At 39.4% G+C, this 19,402-nt stretch overlaps 1 protein-coding gene across 1 annotated transcript in view; it reads left to right on the forward strand.

Moving 5' to 3' along the window:
* The first annotated feature begins 18,841 nt into the window (after positions 1–18,841).
* LOC139160966 (rho GTPase-activating protein 7-like) overlaps positions 18,842–19,402 on the forward strand; it is a 93,681-nt gene continuing 93,120 nt past the window's right edge. The window contains exon 1 of the mRNA XM_070739466.1: positions 18,842–19,044. Within this exon, the coding sequence (XP_070595567.1) occupies positions 18,930–19,044 (115 nt within the window). The 5' untranslated portion in view covers positions 18,842–18,929. The remainder of the gene's footprint in view (positions 19,045–19,402) is intronic.

Below are 19,402 nucleotides of genomic sequence, written 5' to 3' on the forward strand. Positions count from 1 at the left end.
ATTCATACAATAGCAGCCATACTAACATTTCACATTGATAACCTCCCCCAACCTTTCAATCCCATATCCAAAGAAACACTCAGGTGTTCAAGGTTTTACAAATGCCAGTCGACCTTCTTATACTGACTTAAAAATTATGACATTGTAGTCATGTACAGATTGGGAGTATATGAAACAGTTTATTGTTGCATGAATGCCTAGTAAATAGTAGGAAGTCATGGCAAATCTGTGTGCCTTTGTGTGCGTGATTGTGTGTGTGCGTGTGCATATGCTTCCAAAAAGTGAAACCCTATTAGAATTACAATCGAAAGACATTTTGTAAATGCATATTTCCTTCTTTAACAAATGTATTGTGTTGACCAAAAAAAGAGAGAGACTTAAATAGTAAAAAAAGGATAAGATGGCTATGGATGAATGATGTTTTTATTGGAACTTCCAATAAAAAGTTGTTATGATGTCACCTAACCAGACAGTTTAAAAATTATCTGGATTTGCTCTGGATAAAATCTCCGTAATGGTTATGTTTTTCTACGGTCCAGGCATGGAAACAATTTTGAATTGTGGCACCCTTCAAGGTATTTGCAGAGATGTTAACAATTTGAAAGGGCATGAAATCCTTATTGACGCAAAAAGGATTGCAGCAGAGCATGATGTACGTTAGAGCATGTATGTCCTGCAGAGGAAGCTGGAAATACATAAAGGAAAAAGGGGAACCTGGTAACTGTAGGTGTCATTTATCATTTAGGAGCTCGTAATTCAAGCTTTCTTTTGTATTCTTTTACTTTTGTAAAATCTTTACAATCCTTCTAGAGTTATGGCCAGAATAATTTTGCTTGGCAGAAAGAGAGAAATGGAGAGAGAGGAGGAAGAGGGGAAGGGAGAGAGAGAAAGAGAAGAGCAACATGGCTGCCATTGGACATTATAGTCCTTCGGTATTGGGTGGCATAGACCTTATTAATGATATAATAGGTTTCTTTGTTACTTGCACAGAGACACCTAGGGGGAAATAGACATAGAGCCGAAAAGAACAACCAGATTATTTATTTATTTGTTCGTTCGTTCGTTTGTTTGTTTATTCAATTTAATTTAATTTACTTGACTTCTATGCCACCCAATCCCGAAGGACTCAGGGCAGCTTACAACAATATAAAAATACAAATATAATAAAAAAGAAGTCCAATAAGGAAAATCTAAAACTGTAAACCCCAATTAAAAAACCCCATAATTCAATCAATACAGGTAACACACACACATACATACAGTATAATTGGCCATGAAAGATGTCAGCTTTATGGCCCCCAGGCCTGCCGGCACAGCCAGGTTTTTATGGCCTTTCGGAAGGCCAGTAGGGTGGGAGTATGGATATTGGGGGAGGAGTTGGTTTCATAGAGTTGGGGTGGCCACAGAGAAGGCCCTCCCCCACGGTTCTGCTAACCTGCATTGCTTAGTTGATGGAACCCGAGGGAGGCCAACTCTGTGTGATCTTATTGTGCAAGCAATGCAAACAAAGCTCCAAATCTCTGTTGCCCAAAATTATATGGGCAGAGTTTTTGAAGATAATCCTTTTCTTTTTAACTTTCAAACAATTATCTTCTACTTTGCCTGAGAGCTTATTTGGTCCATTGCCCTTACAGGCCACTCACTGTGAACAGAAAGGAATGACCTTCTCTTCTTCCCTCTTGCAGCCTATCGGATATGCTCCCTGCTCCTGTATTTTCCAACTTGGCTTCAAAGCTGTTGTTTGCAATCCATGCCACCTTAAGGCCTTCAGACCAGATGACCACCAGTACTTCACTCCATTTTTAATATTAGGTGTAGATTGAATCTGCTGAACTTTCTTGCACATCTCCTTGCTGCTGTCAGCTGTTCCAATGAGCAGTGCCTGTTTTCCTAACAATTGGCTTATTAATAATAATAATAATAATAATAATAATAATAATAATAATAATCCCTACTGATGGGTACGCCTTGTCGTGGTAGTGGGGCTTGTGTGCTTCAATGAAGCTGAGAGCTGTGCCGGTGGCAGTGTAAACTACTGGTAGGTCTAATCTTGCCGGAGTGGTCAAAGCAGAGGAGCCAGACTAACCCATTTAAACTAATGGAGAGACAAAACAAAAAGAAGTCCATACTGGCTCGGCCGTCGTCCAGGATAAAAAGGACCGTGCTAGGGCAATGGCTCATGTGGCAGAAGATATGGCTACACATGCAACCTGTGGCACCCATGCCATAGGTTCACCATCACTGACTTAGGCTGTCAGAGCTAGACTGCATTTCTGAATAACCAACAGCAGCAAAGAGGTACAGAGTGCTAACTATTTGCTGCCACCTAGTAATTTTCCAGATTCCTGCAGCTCAGAATTTGTAGTTCTACAAACACTGAGCAAATTTACCTTTTAATCTGGAAGAGTCCCAAAATGTATAAATATTTTCATAGATCTGGCATTGTAAGAATGAAGGCATCCTTCCTGTTGGTCTGTAACATCTCATTGGGTTTCTTCTGATAAAGGTAGGAGTATTTGCTAAATCTGTGACAAAGAATAACTCTAGCTTGCTGGGGACTTTTTGACTGAAAACCAGGCTTCATGCCAGTTCCTGACTCTCTTAGCCAGCTGGAAGGAAATAAGGGATAAACGGAATGTGTGAGAGAATCCTCCATCCTGTCCTGCAGTGGAGTCAAAAAATCTACATTGTTATCTACTGAGTTAATCCTTTATTCAGTCTTTCCATCACTGTGCTAAAGTTGTACAGATGCTGGGCGGTTATGACAGCAACCCTTTGCAAACTAACAATGGAATCACACAAGCTTTGACGAATTACTATTCTCTTCTTCAGAGATTTCTGAATATGGATTGTGATTCACAGAAGCTTACACATGTTCCACATTTAATACATGCCTATGGTTAGCAAGTTGTCACAGATGAATTGCTTCTTGTTTTGCTTCAAGAAGACTTTCAAGGCTACTCTGCTGGATGCTGACAGTTTAAGGAAAATGTTATGGGATTTTATATGGCTTTGATGCCTAGTGAATCTTTATTTTCTTCATGTATTTTACTGGCACCAGCCACGGGGATCCCCTCGTCTTGGTAGTCACTAACTTCTACTATTGGAAATGGTATGTATCTGTGTTATGGAGTCTGTGGTTATACATTGCCCTGCATTGTGTTTGCCCTGAGTATCATAAAACATTCAGATATTTGTCTTCAGTGTCTCCCATTCCTGGAGCAGTATAAGTTGTCAAGAAACTGTTTTCCATTCTAACATTAATCAGCCTACATACCACTCCAAATGAGAACAGGGCAAGAACCGACATTATCCACATACTGCATGCCCATTGCCTGTGTATGGTTCTTATTACAGACAGAGATGAAATAATGTACAGGGGAAAGGTTCAGAAACTATCCACATGGTGCTTAGAAAACAACCTGCACCTGAACATCAGCAAGACAAAGAAATTATTGTTAGACTTCTGGAATAAGAGAGAGGAACCTGCCCCACATTACATCAATGTTTATCATTATGGTGTGGTATGCCGGCTTGACAGCTGTGGATAGAAAGACATTACAGAGGATGGTGAGTACAGAACAAAACATTGTGGGCTGTCCCCTAATATTACTAGACAACATTGTTCGGGCTCACTGCCTTAGAATAGTGAGGAAAAACCTCAGGGATGATTCGCACATACCCTGGTCAGCATTTCTTTATTCTCCTGCCTTCAGGAAGGAGATATAGAAGCATACGGATCCATACAAGCAGGCTGAAGAACAATTTTTATCCATGGGCTGTCAGACTTCTGAATGGAAAATAATTTTACAACTGCATAGTGTGATTGACTTGCAGGACCAATTGCAATAAGCTCACATGGAGTAGTAGGATTGTGTGTTTGTTAGCAGGATTTATTGGGTCGGGGATTTTGTGTCTTTCACTGTGAGTTATATTGGGTTGTGGGATGCATGAAGGAAGGCTCAGCCAATTTCATTATACACATGTTGTACTCTTACAATAAAGATTTGAATATACTGCATGCTCTAATTGTAATTCTTCACAATAATGAGAGATAGGTCACATTTAAGCTATCAAACATATACATGAAATATCTTTTTTTTTTGTCTTTTATTCATAAGACATGATCAATTGAGCCCAATCTTCTGTGTCTTCACACATAGGCCTCCCATAAGGAACGCCCAATCTTTTATGTCTTCACACATAGGCCTCCCATAAGGAAAGTGAGAAGGAGAAGACAGGGCTTAGTCAATATTCTCCCTTAGAGTGCAATCCCAGTAGAACTCTTGGTTTTATATTGAGTTTGAAGACAAACCTTTTGCTTTCTCATATGCAAGTATGAAGAAGATGAATATAAGCAGGCCCTTCTAGCATCTTGAAGAGGCCCATCAGGGAAAGATGAAACTTGGCACAAGTAAGGGAAGTGGTGATATAATCCCTTTTAAAAATATACTTGCAAGCAAATGCCAGAAAACTTGCAAATACATTTAAAGATTTTGATAATTAAATATGTTTTAGGGATAGAGAAGGATGAAAACCTTTTTTATCCAAATTTAATAAATCTGTATGCCAAATGCTAATTTTCAAAATCTAAAGAGGTTTGGTTCTGAAGAGTAACAACCAATAATTTTTTAAAAAAGAATTTTATATAAACTGTAATGAACTCTGTCAAAGGTGAAATGAAAGGAAATAGTGAATACCCTTAGAAAGGTTTTTCTCTATCCTGTTTTCTTCCTGTCTTCGTTTCTCTCAGAAAGATAGTAAAGACAAGTGAGTTAAAATATAAATATTGCCATTTGGATCAAATCTAATTTTCCTACAGCCCTGAACAAAATTATGCCTATTTATTTCTTCTTCATTCTAAATAACCATTCTCAATGCAATCATTAGTTCAATATTTGGTCTTTAGTTTTATATTTGACTATATAAGCTTTTGTATCTGCCCCTGTAAACTGATCTCATTGGCAAAATGCGGCCGGTTTGTTAAAAAAAAACCTACCATATAAATTCTGAAGCTTTTCAGGTAGTATGTGGCTGACATTTTGATCAGAAGATGTCAATAGTCTTACATTAATAAATGTGACCTAAGTGATAGAATTAGAACAAACTTATGTTGTTTATTTAGAATGTGTTCCAAAGAATACAAGTGGTCTATTAGGTCAATTTGAAGTACTGTTAAGTCAAGCTCAAGTAGATGGAACATTTCTTCATTGTAAATATCCTTTGTAGTACTTTTATCTTCCAATTAATTTAAAAAATGATAGGTTCCCCCATGTCACTACAATCTTGTATTTGCATCTGCAAATAAATTAAAACAAAGAATTAAAATAAATTTAAAAACAATGATATAAACTAAACAGAAATGGGCAACAGAGTTAACCTGATCACTTGGCCCCAAAACTGGGCCAGTAACTGGGTGAAATAAGCAGGTCTTCAAAGCCTTGCAAAAAGTAAATAAGAACAAGGCCATCTGGATTTCTGAAAAGCTTGTATTCCACTGAGAAGGCACAACTCCTTATTCAACAAGATAACATGCATCTCTGTTCAGAGTCAGCTACAGCTTCTAAATGCTTTTAAAGGGCAGTCCAGGCAGGTGCATTGTAGTAATCAAAATAAGAAGTTGCTACAACATGAGCCACTATGAAAAAGGGTCCCTAGCTCAAGAACATAACTATGCAGTTGGTAGAGAAACAGTTATGATGTTGGACTAGGAACCAGAACGCCCTGATTCTTGTTCGTCTACAATCATTCATTGTGTGACTTTGGGCCAGTCTCCCATTCTTAGTTCATTCTACCTTGTGGTAAAGAGGAGAGAGTTCGAGAGGCCTAAATGACAGGCAGGTTATAACTCAAATAAAAAAATGAAATCTCCAAGCCAACTTTTTTTTAAAAAATGACTTTTATTATTGCTTGTAATCCTATAAGGGTTTATAAGAAGGGTGGTTATATAAATATTTTAAATAAATAAACATAATAAAGTCAATTGGGCAAGGAGTAATGATGTATGTTGTTAGGGTGGAAAATCCTTGCTACTCAAGGCAGCATATACCATATTTTTGGTGTATAAGACGCAGCCTTTTCCTCCCTAAAATGGGCTGATAATTAGGGTGTGTCTCATACACTTTTATTTTATTTTTTTACAGCCCTAACTAGCTGCTAACGATCTTCCCAGCTCTTACCTTGTAGGCTCTTTCATTGTTTCTCTCTGTGAAGAATGTTTTTCAAGCTCTAAGCCTTTGCAGGGTTTTTTAAATTACTCTAACTCCTCTGAGTAAGTTTCTTTCTAGCCCTAACCACATGCTAAAGATGTTCCCAGCTCTTACCGGCTTGCAAGCTCTTTCATTGTTAATTTCTATGAAGAATGTATTCCAAACCCTGTCTTTGTAGGGGGGTTTTTTCATTGCTTTACTTGTTCCAAATATTTCTTTCCAACCCTAACCAGGTGCTATTAATGTACCCAAGCTTTCATTGTTACTCTCTGCAAAGAATGTATTCCAAACCATGTCTTTGTGGGTTTTTTCATTGTTTTACTTGCTCTAAATGTTTCTTTCCAGCCCTAACCAGATGTTAACAATGTTCCCAGTTCTTACCAGCTTGCAAGCTCTTTCACTGTTACTCTCTGCAAAGAAGAATGTTTTCCAAGCCCTACGTCTTTTCAGGATTTTTTTCCATTGCTCTACTTGCAATGTAAGGAAGATCTGAGGAAGGCTATGTACCTGGGATCGGCTGGGGTGGGAGTTCCATTGGGGGTGGCTAGCTTTCCACCAGGTTCTTTCATTTTAAAGAGAGAGAAAGATAAAAGGGGGCGGGAAAATAACCAGTTTCTCTAGAGAAAGAAATGTGTATCTCCCATCAATTGTACTGTAATTCTGTCTTTCTTTCTGTCTTTCTGTCTTTACACTGCTATGTCTTCAGAGCCTGGAGCAGAGTGATGCCAGCTCTACGTCCAGCTAGAGCAGAAGGGTGTGTGAATCTGAACCATGTGGTGGGTGGGTATTGGGTGGGAGAGAACCAGAAGGAGAGCCGAGTCTGGCATGACTGATGGAGAAATTCTGGGAGTTGAAGTGCATAAGTCTTAAAGCTGTCAAGTTTGAAGACACCTGAGTTAGAGGTTAGGAGTGCAAGGGTCTTCAAACCTGGCATGTTTAAGGCTTGTGGACTTCAACTCCCATTTCTGAGCTAGCATGACTATGGAGGAATTCTGGGAATTGAAGTCCACAAGTCTTGAAGCTGTCAAGTTTGAAGTTTGTAAAAAGTGTACATGATTTTAAAAAGTATACATGGTTGTAAAAAGTATTCTGCTAAACTGCTACACCATTTGGTTCAGAATACTTTTTTCCTTGTTTTCCTCCTCTAAAATCTAAGTGTGTCTTACACACCAGTGCACCTTATACACCAAAAAATACAGTAGATATTTTTTTCTAAACAGAAAAAAAATCCTTGAAAGTGCATTCATGCAAACTTCAAGTATATCTGAAAGAAAAATGGTGCTTGAAATGTGAAAAAACACACATTTTCTACCATAGTTTTAGAAATTGTTTTGCTTTGCATGATAGTATGATTTCCTCTTTTACAGAGACAGTTTCTGTGCAAGATAGAAGTACTTCTTGTTATTTTGAGCTGAAGATGTTACTCATCTGTCTTGTGACCCATTGTTGTTGTTGTTATTATTATTATTATTATCATTATTATTTTTATTTTAGTCACAAAAAATGGTAAAACACAGCAAACAAAATTTATATGCTGGATTTCATATCATAATATCACAAGTCGAACACTTCCCATATTATTATTATTATTATTATTATTATTATTATTATTGGAAGTGTTCGACTTGTGATTGATATTATGATACGAAATCCAGCATATAAATTTTGTTTGCTGTGTTTTACCATTTTTTCACATTCACATTCACATTCAGTAGGGAAAGAGAAAGACAGCCTAGAATCCTTCGATTCTCTGAGCTATAATTTCAACTATTAAAAAAAATAGCAAAAACATTGAAACAAACTTTGTATCACTTTAGCTGACGTATCCTCATCTTCTCTTTTCATCTGCATGTTTCCTTCTACCCACACACATTGAAATCTTGTTCACAGCCTCTAAATGCTCAAAAGCACATTTTAGGAGCCTACAAAGAGCCCACAAAGAAAAGTGGCATTAACTATTGCAGTTTACTTTAATAACACTTGTTTTAGATTGGCTTTCTCCTCATTCTTATCCTGACAAGTACGATTCTGATTAAGAATTGGTTCACGAACCTTTGTTCTGGCAGGAATGGAGCCTCATTTGGCTCTAACTTTTACTTCTCTTGCCAAATCATGAGATTCTGCAGACTTTAGAATGCTATAACACTGAAATTAAACAAAAGGAAGATAAATTACTACCACTAAGCAAACAGGTAGATTCTGCTTTGCACTGTATTATTAGCAAAACCTATGAACTTGATGGAAGCTTAGCTAGTTTGGGGATAGAGCTGGACTAACAAGGAAGTGCTAGAAACAATTGATAGGTAGGCTGTTTTTTATAGTTTGGGAATACATTGAGAGCATATTTCTTTTTAGGGTGCTACAGTGCCAGTGGATGAGAGAAGGGAAAACTGAGTTCATAAATTGCATTTAAATTATAACATGATTTGTTTGTTTTGGGCTTAGTGTCATGAGCAAACCCATCCAATATTTCACATTATTTGTAAACTATTTTACAGTGATTTCCTTCCTTGACAGGATCTTTCACGTGATGATAAGCCAAAAGCAAACAGATCATAATATTCTTAATATGTTTCATGTACGAGAAATGTTTTTTCCAAGAAGGCAGAAATAGAGAGACAAAGTTTACTTCTATTTGTAAAATTGTCTTAATAGTATCAAGTCTGCGTAGCTTTGTTGTATCCAGAACTTTTTAATGGATCACAAGTTTGGCATAGTTCTTCCCATTTTGCTCTCTAATTTGCTCTCATTTCCTATAAAGAAACTTCCTGTTTAAAATAGTGACACATGTCTACTCTTGGAGATCATGAACATGGTCAAAGATAGCTACAGCCTCCCTAAACATTGGCTGGGGTCCAAAGAACCGAGTCAGCTCATGCACAGAGTTTGCTCATACAGGCAAAAAGTTTCCCCCTGTTTTCTCAGCCTCTGATGCTACATTACAAATTGAATTCCATTTTTACAACTAGGTGCCCAGCTAAAATCGCTATCTCCAGACAATCACATTTCCAAATATTCATGAAAGCTGAAGGGTGAACAAAGTAGTAAAACTTTGCAATATTAGCCTGACATTCAATTTTGGCATCTGTTATCTTTTTGTTGAAAGAATTGATCTACACTTTCTCTTTTTAAAATTCCTTTTAGTAGCTTTGAGGATACAACCCGTCTTATAAAACAATACTTTGACAATCATTTGACATTTTTGGAAATTTATCTGGCAATCTGTGATATTTAGTGTCCAGATCTGACACACTAAATCTGAAGCATGCTAGTGCATATCAGGACTGAAAATAAGGCTTACATTTTTCTTCTAATTCAGTATGGGCAAGAGGACTACTGTCCTTTGCTCTTAAATGATTAAGAAGGTCAGACAAATCTTACATAAATGGATGGATTATTTATTGCAAGAATTGTCAGTGGGGAGGTGGGCTGGCATTGGTGATCTGAGAACCTGTTTGGTTTTTCAGGGGCCTTGCTCCCCAAATTTCTGGTTGTGAGACCTCATTTCTGAAGTTGGTCTCACTGGGTCAGTTGGGATTGTTGCTACCATACAAACCTTCTTGCTACAGTATGTGGCAACTTTCCTGCCTGAGCTACTGAAACCATTTCAAGGCTAGCAAAAGTCATAAAATGTTGGTTATGACCTATAAAGCCCTTCATGGCATTGGACCAGAATATCTCCGGGACTGCCTTCTGCCAAACGAATCCCAGTGATCGGTTAGGTCCCACAGAGTTGGCCTTCTCCGGGTCCCGTCGACTAAACAATGTCATTTGGTGGGACCCAGGGGAAGAACCTTCTCTGTGGCAGCCCCAGCCCTCTGGAACCAGCTCCCCCCAGAGATTAGAACTGCCCCCACCCTCCTTGCCTTTCGTAAACTTCAGGCATGGGGGAATTGAGACATCTCCCCCGGGCCTATACGGTTTATACATGGTATGTTTGTGTGTATGTTTGCTTTTAATAATGGGTTTTTTAGTGTTTTTTAAATTATTAGATTTGTTTTACATTGTTTTATTGTTGCTGTGAGCCGCCCCAAGTCTACGGAGAGGGGCGGCGTACAAATGTAATAAATAATAATAATAAAAAATAATAGCAGTAGTATTGTCCAAGCTGGGGGGACTTCAATCTGCCAACCATGAGTTTGGCCTCAGAAGCTGCCCAAGTGGCTATCATGGGCCTATCCCAAATCATCTCAGGACCAACCAAGTGGTCGTCATCTGCCAGATATGATCTTACTTGTTGAAGCAATGGCAAGATGGTCATCATTCACCCTGTTAAGGTCACATAGTGGTTTCCTTGAAATGCTCTTATGTCCTCCTCTGCTTCAGGGAAACTGGACCTATTTAAGCAACTGAGGGTCCAAATGTAGTTTTCTTGGCCAGGTTTTCAGAAGCAGTTTATCATTGTCTCTTTCCTACGGCAGAAAGTGACTGGTTCAAGGTCACCTATTTATTTATTACATTTTATTTATTACTTTATAAGTAAACATCCCTAATACTCTTTTCTACTCCTACTTTCCCCATAAAACAACTATGTGAGTTGGGTTGGTCTGAAAAAAGTGATTAGCCTAAAACAGGACTAGAACTCACAGTCTCCTGATTCCTAGGCCAATTCACTATACCAAATCACTATAACAAACTGGGTGTCCTAAAATCTATTTACCTAAAGCAGATAAGTTGCTCTAAAGAATTGTATCCATATTTTTTCCACTGAAAAAAAAATAGAATTGTTTTTGCTATGATAACTTACTACTCTATTTTGATCATGATGTATTGAAATTCTAATCAACTCTATTTTATTTGATCAGTGCCATAATTCTGCTGAGCCAATTATTTCTCCCATCCTCAGTGTCTGTAATGGAAGAGACAGTTATAATCAGGGGTAGGTTCCACATTTTTTTACTACCATTCTTGGGCATGGCTTATTTTGTGCACATAGTTTGTTGATCATGTGACTAAGCATGGCAAACTTGACATTACTCATGCCCTTAGTCACGTGTCCCCTACCTAGTCATGCTCTCAGATCCTGTGAAAATTTATGTTTTGACAGCTGGGAGGCTGGCAAAGTAGCCTTGCTTTCCCCCCATACCATGGCTGTTTCTACCTCAGCTCTAGCAGGAGCGGATGCATTCTAAATTTTGCCATGGCTAAGTGGGAGGGTCAGCTGTCCCAGATGGATGTGGCAACAACCACAGGAGAAGAAACCCCTCTTGCCTCTGATGGGACTTCCCTGCTATTGCATTGTAGGAAAGTCATGGGGGTTGTCTCCAGAGTGTTCTGCCGATGTGTGCCAACCGCCCTTAATTACAAGGTAATTAGTCCAAGGAGACACACACACACGATTGAATGCAAAAGAAATGTTCTTTATCAACAGAAGAGAAGAAAAAACTCCCTTTTAAACTTCAAAGGGATTTCTTGCACGAACAATGCACAGTTTAAATGCAAACCAGTTTCTAACCCAGTAACTGGGAAATTGAGTCCACTAATGTTCTCCAAACAGTGATAAACACAATGAAGTATAATCCAGAGTCCAGGAATTCCACGCAGAGGAAGCCTGGAGTGTGCATATCCCAAGAGTGGAGTCTTCTAGTAATGAAGATTCAATCCCCGTCAGACCTCTGCTTGAACATGGCGGGAGACTGAGTTCTTGATGTGAATACCTTATCCATCACTGCGGAGCAAGGATTCAAGGGGGGGCACAAGGTTTGCTCCTAAGAGCCTTGGAGCAACTCTCAGCCCTTGCATAAGTAAAGAAAAACCTTTCATGGGTGGAAGAAGTTGTTAATTGCCTCACACACACACAATAAGTTTTTCTTTACTATTTAAGGTTTTTCCCTATACACAATGGCTGAGAGATGCTCACAGTGGGGTGCATTAATTGGCGGTGGCAGGCATGGCAGGGGATGGAGTGAGGCAGGCCACAAGGTGTGCGTCTTACCTGAGACTGTCAGCTCCTGATCTTGTGGTGGAATTTTCTTTTTTTAAAAATCTCTCCAGATGAGCTTAAAAACCTCTGAGGTTGCAGTCAGGCAAGCGTTCCCCCCCCCTGTCAAAAACAAGGGGGGGGAAGCCAAAAACAAGCTCGCGGTGCATGTCAATGTTAAAAACTCAGCTTTTATGTATGCGCAGAAAACCCCCCCAGAAAAATGGTAGGATGCTTGGCTGCATAGCTAGAGGTATTACAAGCAGGAAGAGGGAGATTGTGATCCCGCTATATAGAGCACTGGTGAGACCACATTTGGAGTAATGTGTCAGTTCTGGAGACCTCACCTACAAAAAGATATTGACAAAATTGAACGGGTCCAAAGACGGGCTACAAGAATGGTGGAAGGTCTTAAGCATAAAACGTATCAGGAAAGACTTAATGAACTCAATCTGTATAGTCTGGAGGACAGAAGGAAAAGGGGGGACATGATCAAAACATTTAAATATGTTAAAGGGTTAAATAAGGTTCAGGAGGGAAGTGTTTTTAATAGGAAAGTGAACACAAGAACAAGGGGACACAATCTGAAGTTAGTTGAGGGAAAGATCAAAGGCAACATGAGAAAATATTATTTTACTGAAAGAGTAGTAGATCCTTGGAACAAACTTCCAGCAGACGTGGTTGGTAAATACACAGTAACTGAATTTAAACATGCCTGGGATAAACATATATCCATTGTAAGATAAAATACAGGAAATAGTATAAGGGCAGACTAGATGGACCATGAGGTCTTTTTCTGCCGTCAGTCTTCTATGTTTCTAAAAATAAAATAAAAAATTAATTGAAAAAAATGGCTGTGCCCGTGGACCAGCACCAGCAGGTTGCTACCAGTTCAGGAAAACTGGTCTGAACCAGGAGGAATTCATCCCAGTCATAATGATGCAAGGAATGAAGAAATGTAATTCCCAATACTTTCCCAATATAGTTACCAAGGAACTATGTACTGTTCATACACGAATTCTCTGGTGAGCATTTAAGCATAGTATGGTCTGTTTAAAAGCAAAACTGTTTACTGCAATTTAGAACTGTTTGTTTACCAAATATAGCATGATCTTGCCCAAAAGTCCTGGCAAAAGTTGTCTTTTGCTCGCCTGACTGCCTGTAAGAAAAATAAAACAAACCAACAAAATAAAGACTCCAGCCACTAGCAAATGTATTTGAAGAGGTTTAGTGTTTTTTAAAAAAATAGATTCAATTCTTCCTCTATTTGTTTTGATTTCTATGGTTTCCCAGGCTACAATTTGTGATTCTTAGGATAATAGGCCAGAGTTCAGAGAATGATGCAAACTGCATTTTCTTGGGGCAAAGAGAAACATATGGAGACAATAAGAAATCCACCACTCCAAATCCCTTTGCTGTGGCAGTGGAAACCCTTGCCATGGGTTCCAACAGAGAACAAACACATCCTTTTTTTCGGAGAAGGGCGGCATACGAGTCTAATTAATAATAATAATAATAATAATTATTATTATTATTATTATTATCATCATCATCATCATCATCATTATTACAATCCCAGAATTGAGGACAAGCAGCTAGAGAAATTAGTGAAATACGAAGATCTAAAAATCGAGCTGCAACGACTCTGGCATAAGCCAGTGAAAGTGGTCCCAGTGGTACTTGGCACACTGAGCGCAGTACCAAAGGATCTCAGCGGACATTTGAAAACCATCGGAATTGACAAAATCTCCATCTGTCAATTGCAAAAGGCCGCTTTACTGGGATCGGCAGACATAATTCGCCGCTACATCATGCAGTCCTAGGTGCTTGGGAAGCGCCCGACTGGTGATGAAATACGAAATCCAGCATAGTGATCTCGTTTGCTGTGTTGTACTGACATAATAATAATAATACACATCAAAGCCTTTTTAATATTAGTCAATCTCTGTCATACCTCCCCTCAGTCTTCTCATTGGCAAGCTAAAAATGCCAAGCTTCTCAAGTCTCTTAGCTCTCCTTTGAACCCACCTTAGGATTTCAATATCTCTTCTCAAGTACTGGGCAATAAACTGGAAACAGTAAAGTGAAGCCCAGCTGGGACACAGAATAGTGGAACGATTATCTCCCACAATCTAGAATGATGCAGATTAATGCCAGCTCAAGATTATATTGGATTTTTAAGATGCTGCTTCATGGTTTTTATTTATGGTCAGCTGACTTCTTATGTAGATTTCTTCTGCCAAGCCAGATCTCTTCAATCCTGTGCCCATGAGTTTTATTTTCCTGTCCATCCTATTGTATTGTTGGCTGTGGCCCAATGTACAAATCTGTCAAGAAGGTTTATTATTTAGGTTGGGTACACAGGCAGCCAGACATTTACCCTGGATTTGGCATTTTTATCTACCAATTAAGTCCCAAAGACCTGAGATTGGCAGATTTATTTATTATTTATTTATTTATTTATTGGATTTGTATGCCGCCCCTCTCCGTAGACTCGGGGCGGCTAACAACAATGATAAAAGCAGCATGTGACAATCCAATAATAAAACAACTAAAAACCCTTATTATAAAACCAAACATACACACAAACATACCATGCATAACTTGTAATGGCCTAGGGGGAAGGAATATCTCAACTCCCCCATTCCTGGCGGTATAAATGAGTCTTGAGTAGTTTACGAAAGACAGGATGTCATTGTGAGGGTACTGTCTGGTGCTCTTTGAGCTTGGTTGTCCCAGGATAGGGGAGCATCCTCAGTGCTCACAGTTATTGTTGTTCCATGGTTCAGTTCAAGCGGGTTTGCCGCTCTTGCTGCTACCAGTGTGCTGTATGCGCAGCTTTCTCTGTCCAGTGTATGTACATGTCTGAGTGAGATTTTGCTTCTGTGCGTGTACAGGTAGCAAACTGTCACAAGGGGATGCACACACAGGAGAGATTTCAGTGATTTTTTTGCTTCCGCTCATGAGCAGAAGCAAAATGTCACCAAAATCTCTTGCGCACACGTATCGGCTCATGCATGCGTGGATGCATATAAGCAAAATCTGGCTCAGACATGCACACATGCACACCAAAGACACAGAGCTGCTCAATTTTTGTTACCGGCACGATGGCGTCAACCGTATGGTAGGAATCCACTACTGGTTCAGTTGTTTGAAGTAAAGTTGCCTTTTGGAATTGATTGGCGGTGATTTGGTCAGTTCCGATGATGTTTAAGTAATGCTCCCAATGTTTTGGAATTGCATACAAATTACTATTAGTACAATATTTGTTTTCTCTGTCACTTATAGTTGCTAGTATTTGTATTTTGTGATTTTTTTCCAGTTCTTTCTCTTCTGCTATGCCTACTAACCACTTTTTTTTGTCTTTTTTATTTATTCTTATTTCATTTGAAGAAAGATCTCTTGCTTTAATTTTTTGACCAATACCTAATTTAATTCTAATTCTATTTAGAATAGAATTTGGTTTCCTGACAGCATTACAATCTATGCAGAAGTTGTTTTATGGATAGTGATGGGCGAACCGAACTCGCACAATTTGGGTCTGTACCAAATTTTGTGGTGTTTGGTATGCTGAACACGAACCCGAATTTTTTTGAAACTTCAGGCAAAATTCGGGGTCGTGTTCGGCGTTCGGAGCTTTGACGTCACCGGCGTGAAAGGACTGCCCTTTGCTTGCAGTGCTGCTGCGGCGTGCTTTTTCATAAAAATAACAATGTTTATTTTTACGTGTAGATCTCCCTTTGAAGGAGCTGGGGAATCCCTCCCGCGAAGAGATTCTGGGGGTGGAGCCTTGACATCATCGGCAGATGGCTAAGGACGTCAAGGTGATCACTTCCTGGATTCCATGGAATCCAGGAAGTGATCACCTTGGTGTCCTTAGCAACCTGCCGGTATATGTGATGTCAAAGCTCCGCCCCCAGAATCTCTTACTGGGATTCCCCGTTCGGGTTTGATTCGGGTTCGGCCGAATTTTGCGTAAAGTTCGTCTGAACTTGCCAAACCCGAACACCGTTGGGTTCGCCCATCACTATTTATGGATTGATTGGTTTTATAGTACAGTCTACTAATTTGCTATGTCCCCCTCCCCAAGGAATTTACAAGTTAGCTTTAAAAATGACATATGTAGATAATAAAACCGAAATCATTTACAAAAGAGCTGAAAGCAAAAACCAAGAGCATTAGATCTATTACTAACAGCAGCAGAAACAAAATTCAATCCAAATGTCAATTGAATAAAAATATCATATCCCTAAGGGGATGAACAATCACATATTGTTTTATTATACTCGTAACTCCTGTCACCCCAGATGATTAGTGATACAAACTGAGACAGGTGAAAATTGGAATCTGATATGCATAAACTTGAAAGTATCACTAAAATTGACTGGTGCAATGAATTGCCAATGCAAAAAATTGGGTCCCATAGCATCCATAGACTATCATAAAATTATAACATGTCTACCCCTATTGTTACATTTCCTAATATATAGCACATACAATTTTTCTTGAAATCCCCTTGTTAGAACATAAAAATTATCCCCCCCACCCCCACTCCCACCAAAATCCAGGGGTTGATTCTCTGCGAAAGCTAAAACAGAGTGACCAAAAAGTTACTTGGTGAAAAATATGGCTGAAGCCTTGGTGTCACCACTGAAAGGGCCGTGACATTAACTATGCCTTAGAAAACAAGGAAATAAATCAATGCTTCAATTGATAATTCTACACCAGCAGTAATGCTATTCCAAAATTATGCCAGATTTTATAGCTAAGTTGTCTATAGATGTGGAGGGAGTGCTGTTTTGTCTAATTCATGGGTTATTTCTGGGTGCTGCTGGCCATGGCATTGGTACCATTTTCTTTCAGCACTAGCTAAGGACAAAGCTAGTTTGTTATCAGTCCCCCTCTGCCGCTTATGCATATTCTCCTCCTGTGCAGCAATGATGTGTCATGCAGGCTAATTCTGGACTCAGGTTTAGTGGGGGGTTTTAAAAAAATAAAATGTTAGATGTGCATTAAGAAATAGCCTGACAAGTCAAAAGTGCAAAACATCTTCACATCTTTGAACTGTTGTTAGGGCAACTTGATAAGTAATTAAACTAGACAGAAACCAATGTGAAATACAATATATAGTTATTCATATTTTGTACCCATAATTATCTGATATGAAGTAGGTTGAATAGAGAAGTAATAAAGCTGCCAATACCATTTAGATTTATATGCCTCCTCTCAGTGCTTTACAGTCCTTTTTAAGTGATCAACATATTGTCCCCAAAAATTTGGATCCTCATTTTACTGGCCTAGGAAGGATGGAAGGCTGAGCCAACCTTGAGTCGCTTAGAATCAAACTCATGGTGCTAGCACTGAGTTAGCGTACAGTACTGCATTCTAAGCACTGTGTGGCCATAGCTCTTTTGAGTGGACCAAAGTCACCCAGCCTTTGGGTGGATGGATCAATCAAAATTTGAACCTGGATTTCTTCAGTTTAGCATCATAAACTTTGATGGTATGTTGGGCAGATCTTGATGCTGGGAATGTTCTGTTATTTCCCTTATGATCAGAAGGGGGGGGGGAGAAAGAAATGGTGAAAAGAATATTTTCTTGAAGATAAGAATTTTAAAGGAAAGAAGAAGATGAACTGTTGGAATGATCTTTTTCTTGTCAGCCATGAAAATGTTAGTGTAAGCCACAAAAATAATAAACTTGTAAATAAGAAACTAATAAACTTATATTTATAATGATATTTATAATAAATATTGATTAGCTGAAGAGATCAATTTACTGGCAACATCATGATTGGATTCTGGATAGCATTTTGGAGTCAAGTAGAAGGATGGGAGGGACGTGATGGCTCCGCATGGGGGAATGTTAAGGGGAAGCCGGATTTATTTAACAACCATCTGATTCACTTAACAACTCCAGTCATAGCAAAACTGATCATAAAAATGGACACAACTCATTTAACAACCACCTTATTAGTGACAGAAATTTTGGACCCAATTCTGTGGTTATAAATTGAGGACTACTTGTGTGATGTCTCTGCACTTTAACAGCCCTTCGCACATGAGATTTAAAAGGGGATTCTTTTCTGTAATGAACGTACCCTTCAAGTTAAGGCGAAGTGCAGCCTTGATAAATTCCAGGATGCCTGTATGTGTTAGACCAGAAAGAAGGAATTGTGATTGCCATGCTCTGCTGTCCATATGGACACATCTGGATAGCCATGGTGAGAAACAGGATGCTGGCTCAGATAGGCTCTTTGGTCTCTCCCCAGGGCTGCTATTCTCACACATAAAAGAACTGCAGAACAGTCGAGAGCACTGGAAAATGAGGAAGCTGGTTTTTCACATGGTGTTAAATCAGCAAACCCTGGAAGTGGTACAGAGTGCTGCCTGACATGTTATTGTGTGGTTGCCTAATTCTTTTTATTTGCACAGCAGAGCAATGAACATGTTTATAAAATGTGGCAGCTGAGATGCAAAGCTGTGCTCAGAGTTGAAGAAGGAGAAGGAGGGGGGGGAGAGAGAGACTCTATTGGGTTGCTATTTCCTTTTCAGCCTGACCCCAGATTGTTTGGAAGGAGTTTCCTCCTCCTCCTCCTCCTGATTCTCTCCCACCCACCCCCACTCCCCCAGCCTCTGAGGGGTGTTAACAAATTACATGCAGACTTTCTTCCAGAGCAAATTTTTCTTCTGTCTGATCTAAAAGGAGAAAGCTGACAGCACGGCACCGGCAACGATGGCAAACTTTTGCTTAGTGGGATCTTAATGGCTGGCTGTGTTCCTGTGGACTGAAGAGGGAGGATGGCATATCCAGAGAAGTCTCAGCTGAGGAGATCCTTCAGTGAGCACATCAGGGTCTCCACCAACAAAGCCTGGGATATCTTTTGGAAGAGTGCACGAGAAAAGCGTTTATCAGGTTAGTTGCCCGAGCCCTTATGCTGATAACGGTCCCATGCAAGGCAAATTCTGCTTTGCTGAACAGATCCCTTGCATGCATCATGGAGCCAAAACCTGATTGCTTGGGAGGGAAGCTTGGAGTCCCACATGACACCTAGGTGTTGCAGATTGTTTGCTCTCAAAGTACCTGCTGAGTATCAAAACCTGCTGGACAAGGTCCCTTTTCTTATTAACATTGACACAAAACAAGCTTCAGGTACTGAGTTGTGTCAACTAAATATGCAGTGCAAGACCTGATGTAATATAGGATCTGTGTGGAAACAGGGAGTTGCAAAATTCCCCACTAGTTCTGTTCCCTCGATGCCACTTTGCAAAAC

The sequence above is a fragment of the Erythrolamprus reginae genome, chromosome 2 (assembly GCF_031021105.1).
Source record: "Erythrolamprus reginae isolate rEryReg1 chromosome 2, rEryReg1.hap1, whole genome shotgun sequence".
In the NCBI taxonomy this organism is placed as follows: domain Eukaryota; kingdom Metazoa; phylum Chordata; class Lepidosauria; order Squamata; family Dipsadidae; genus Erythrolamprus; species Erythrolamprus reginae.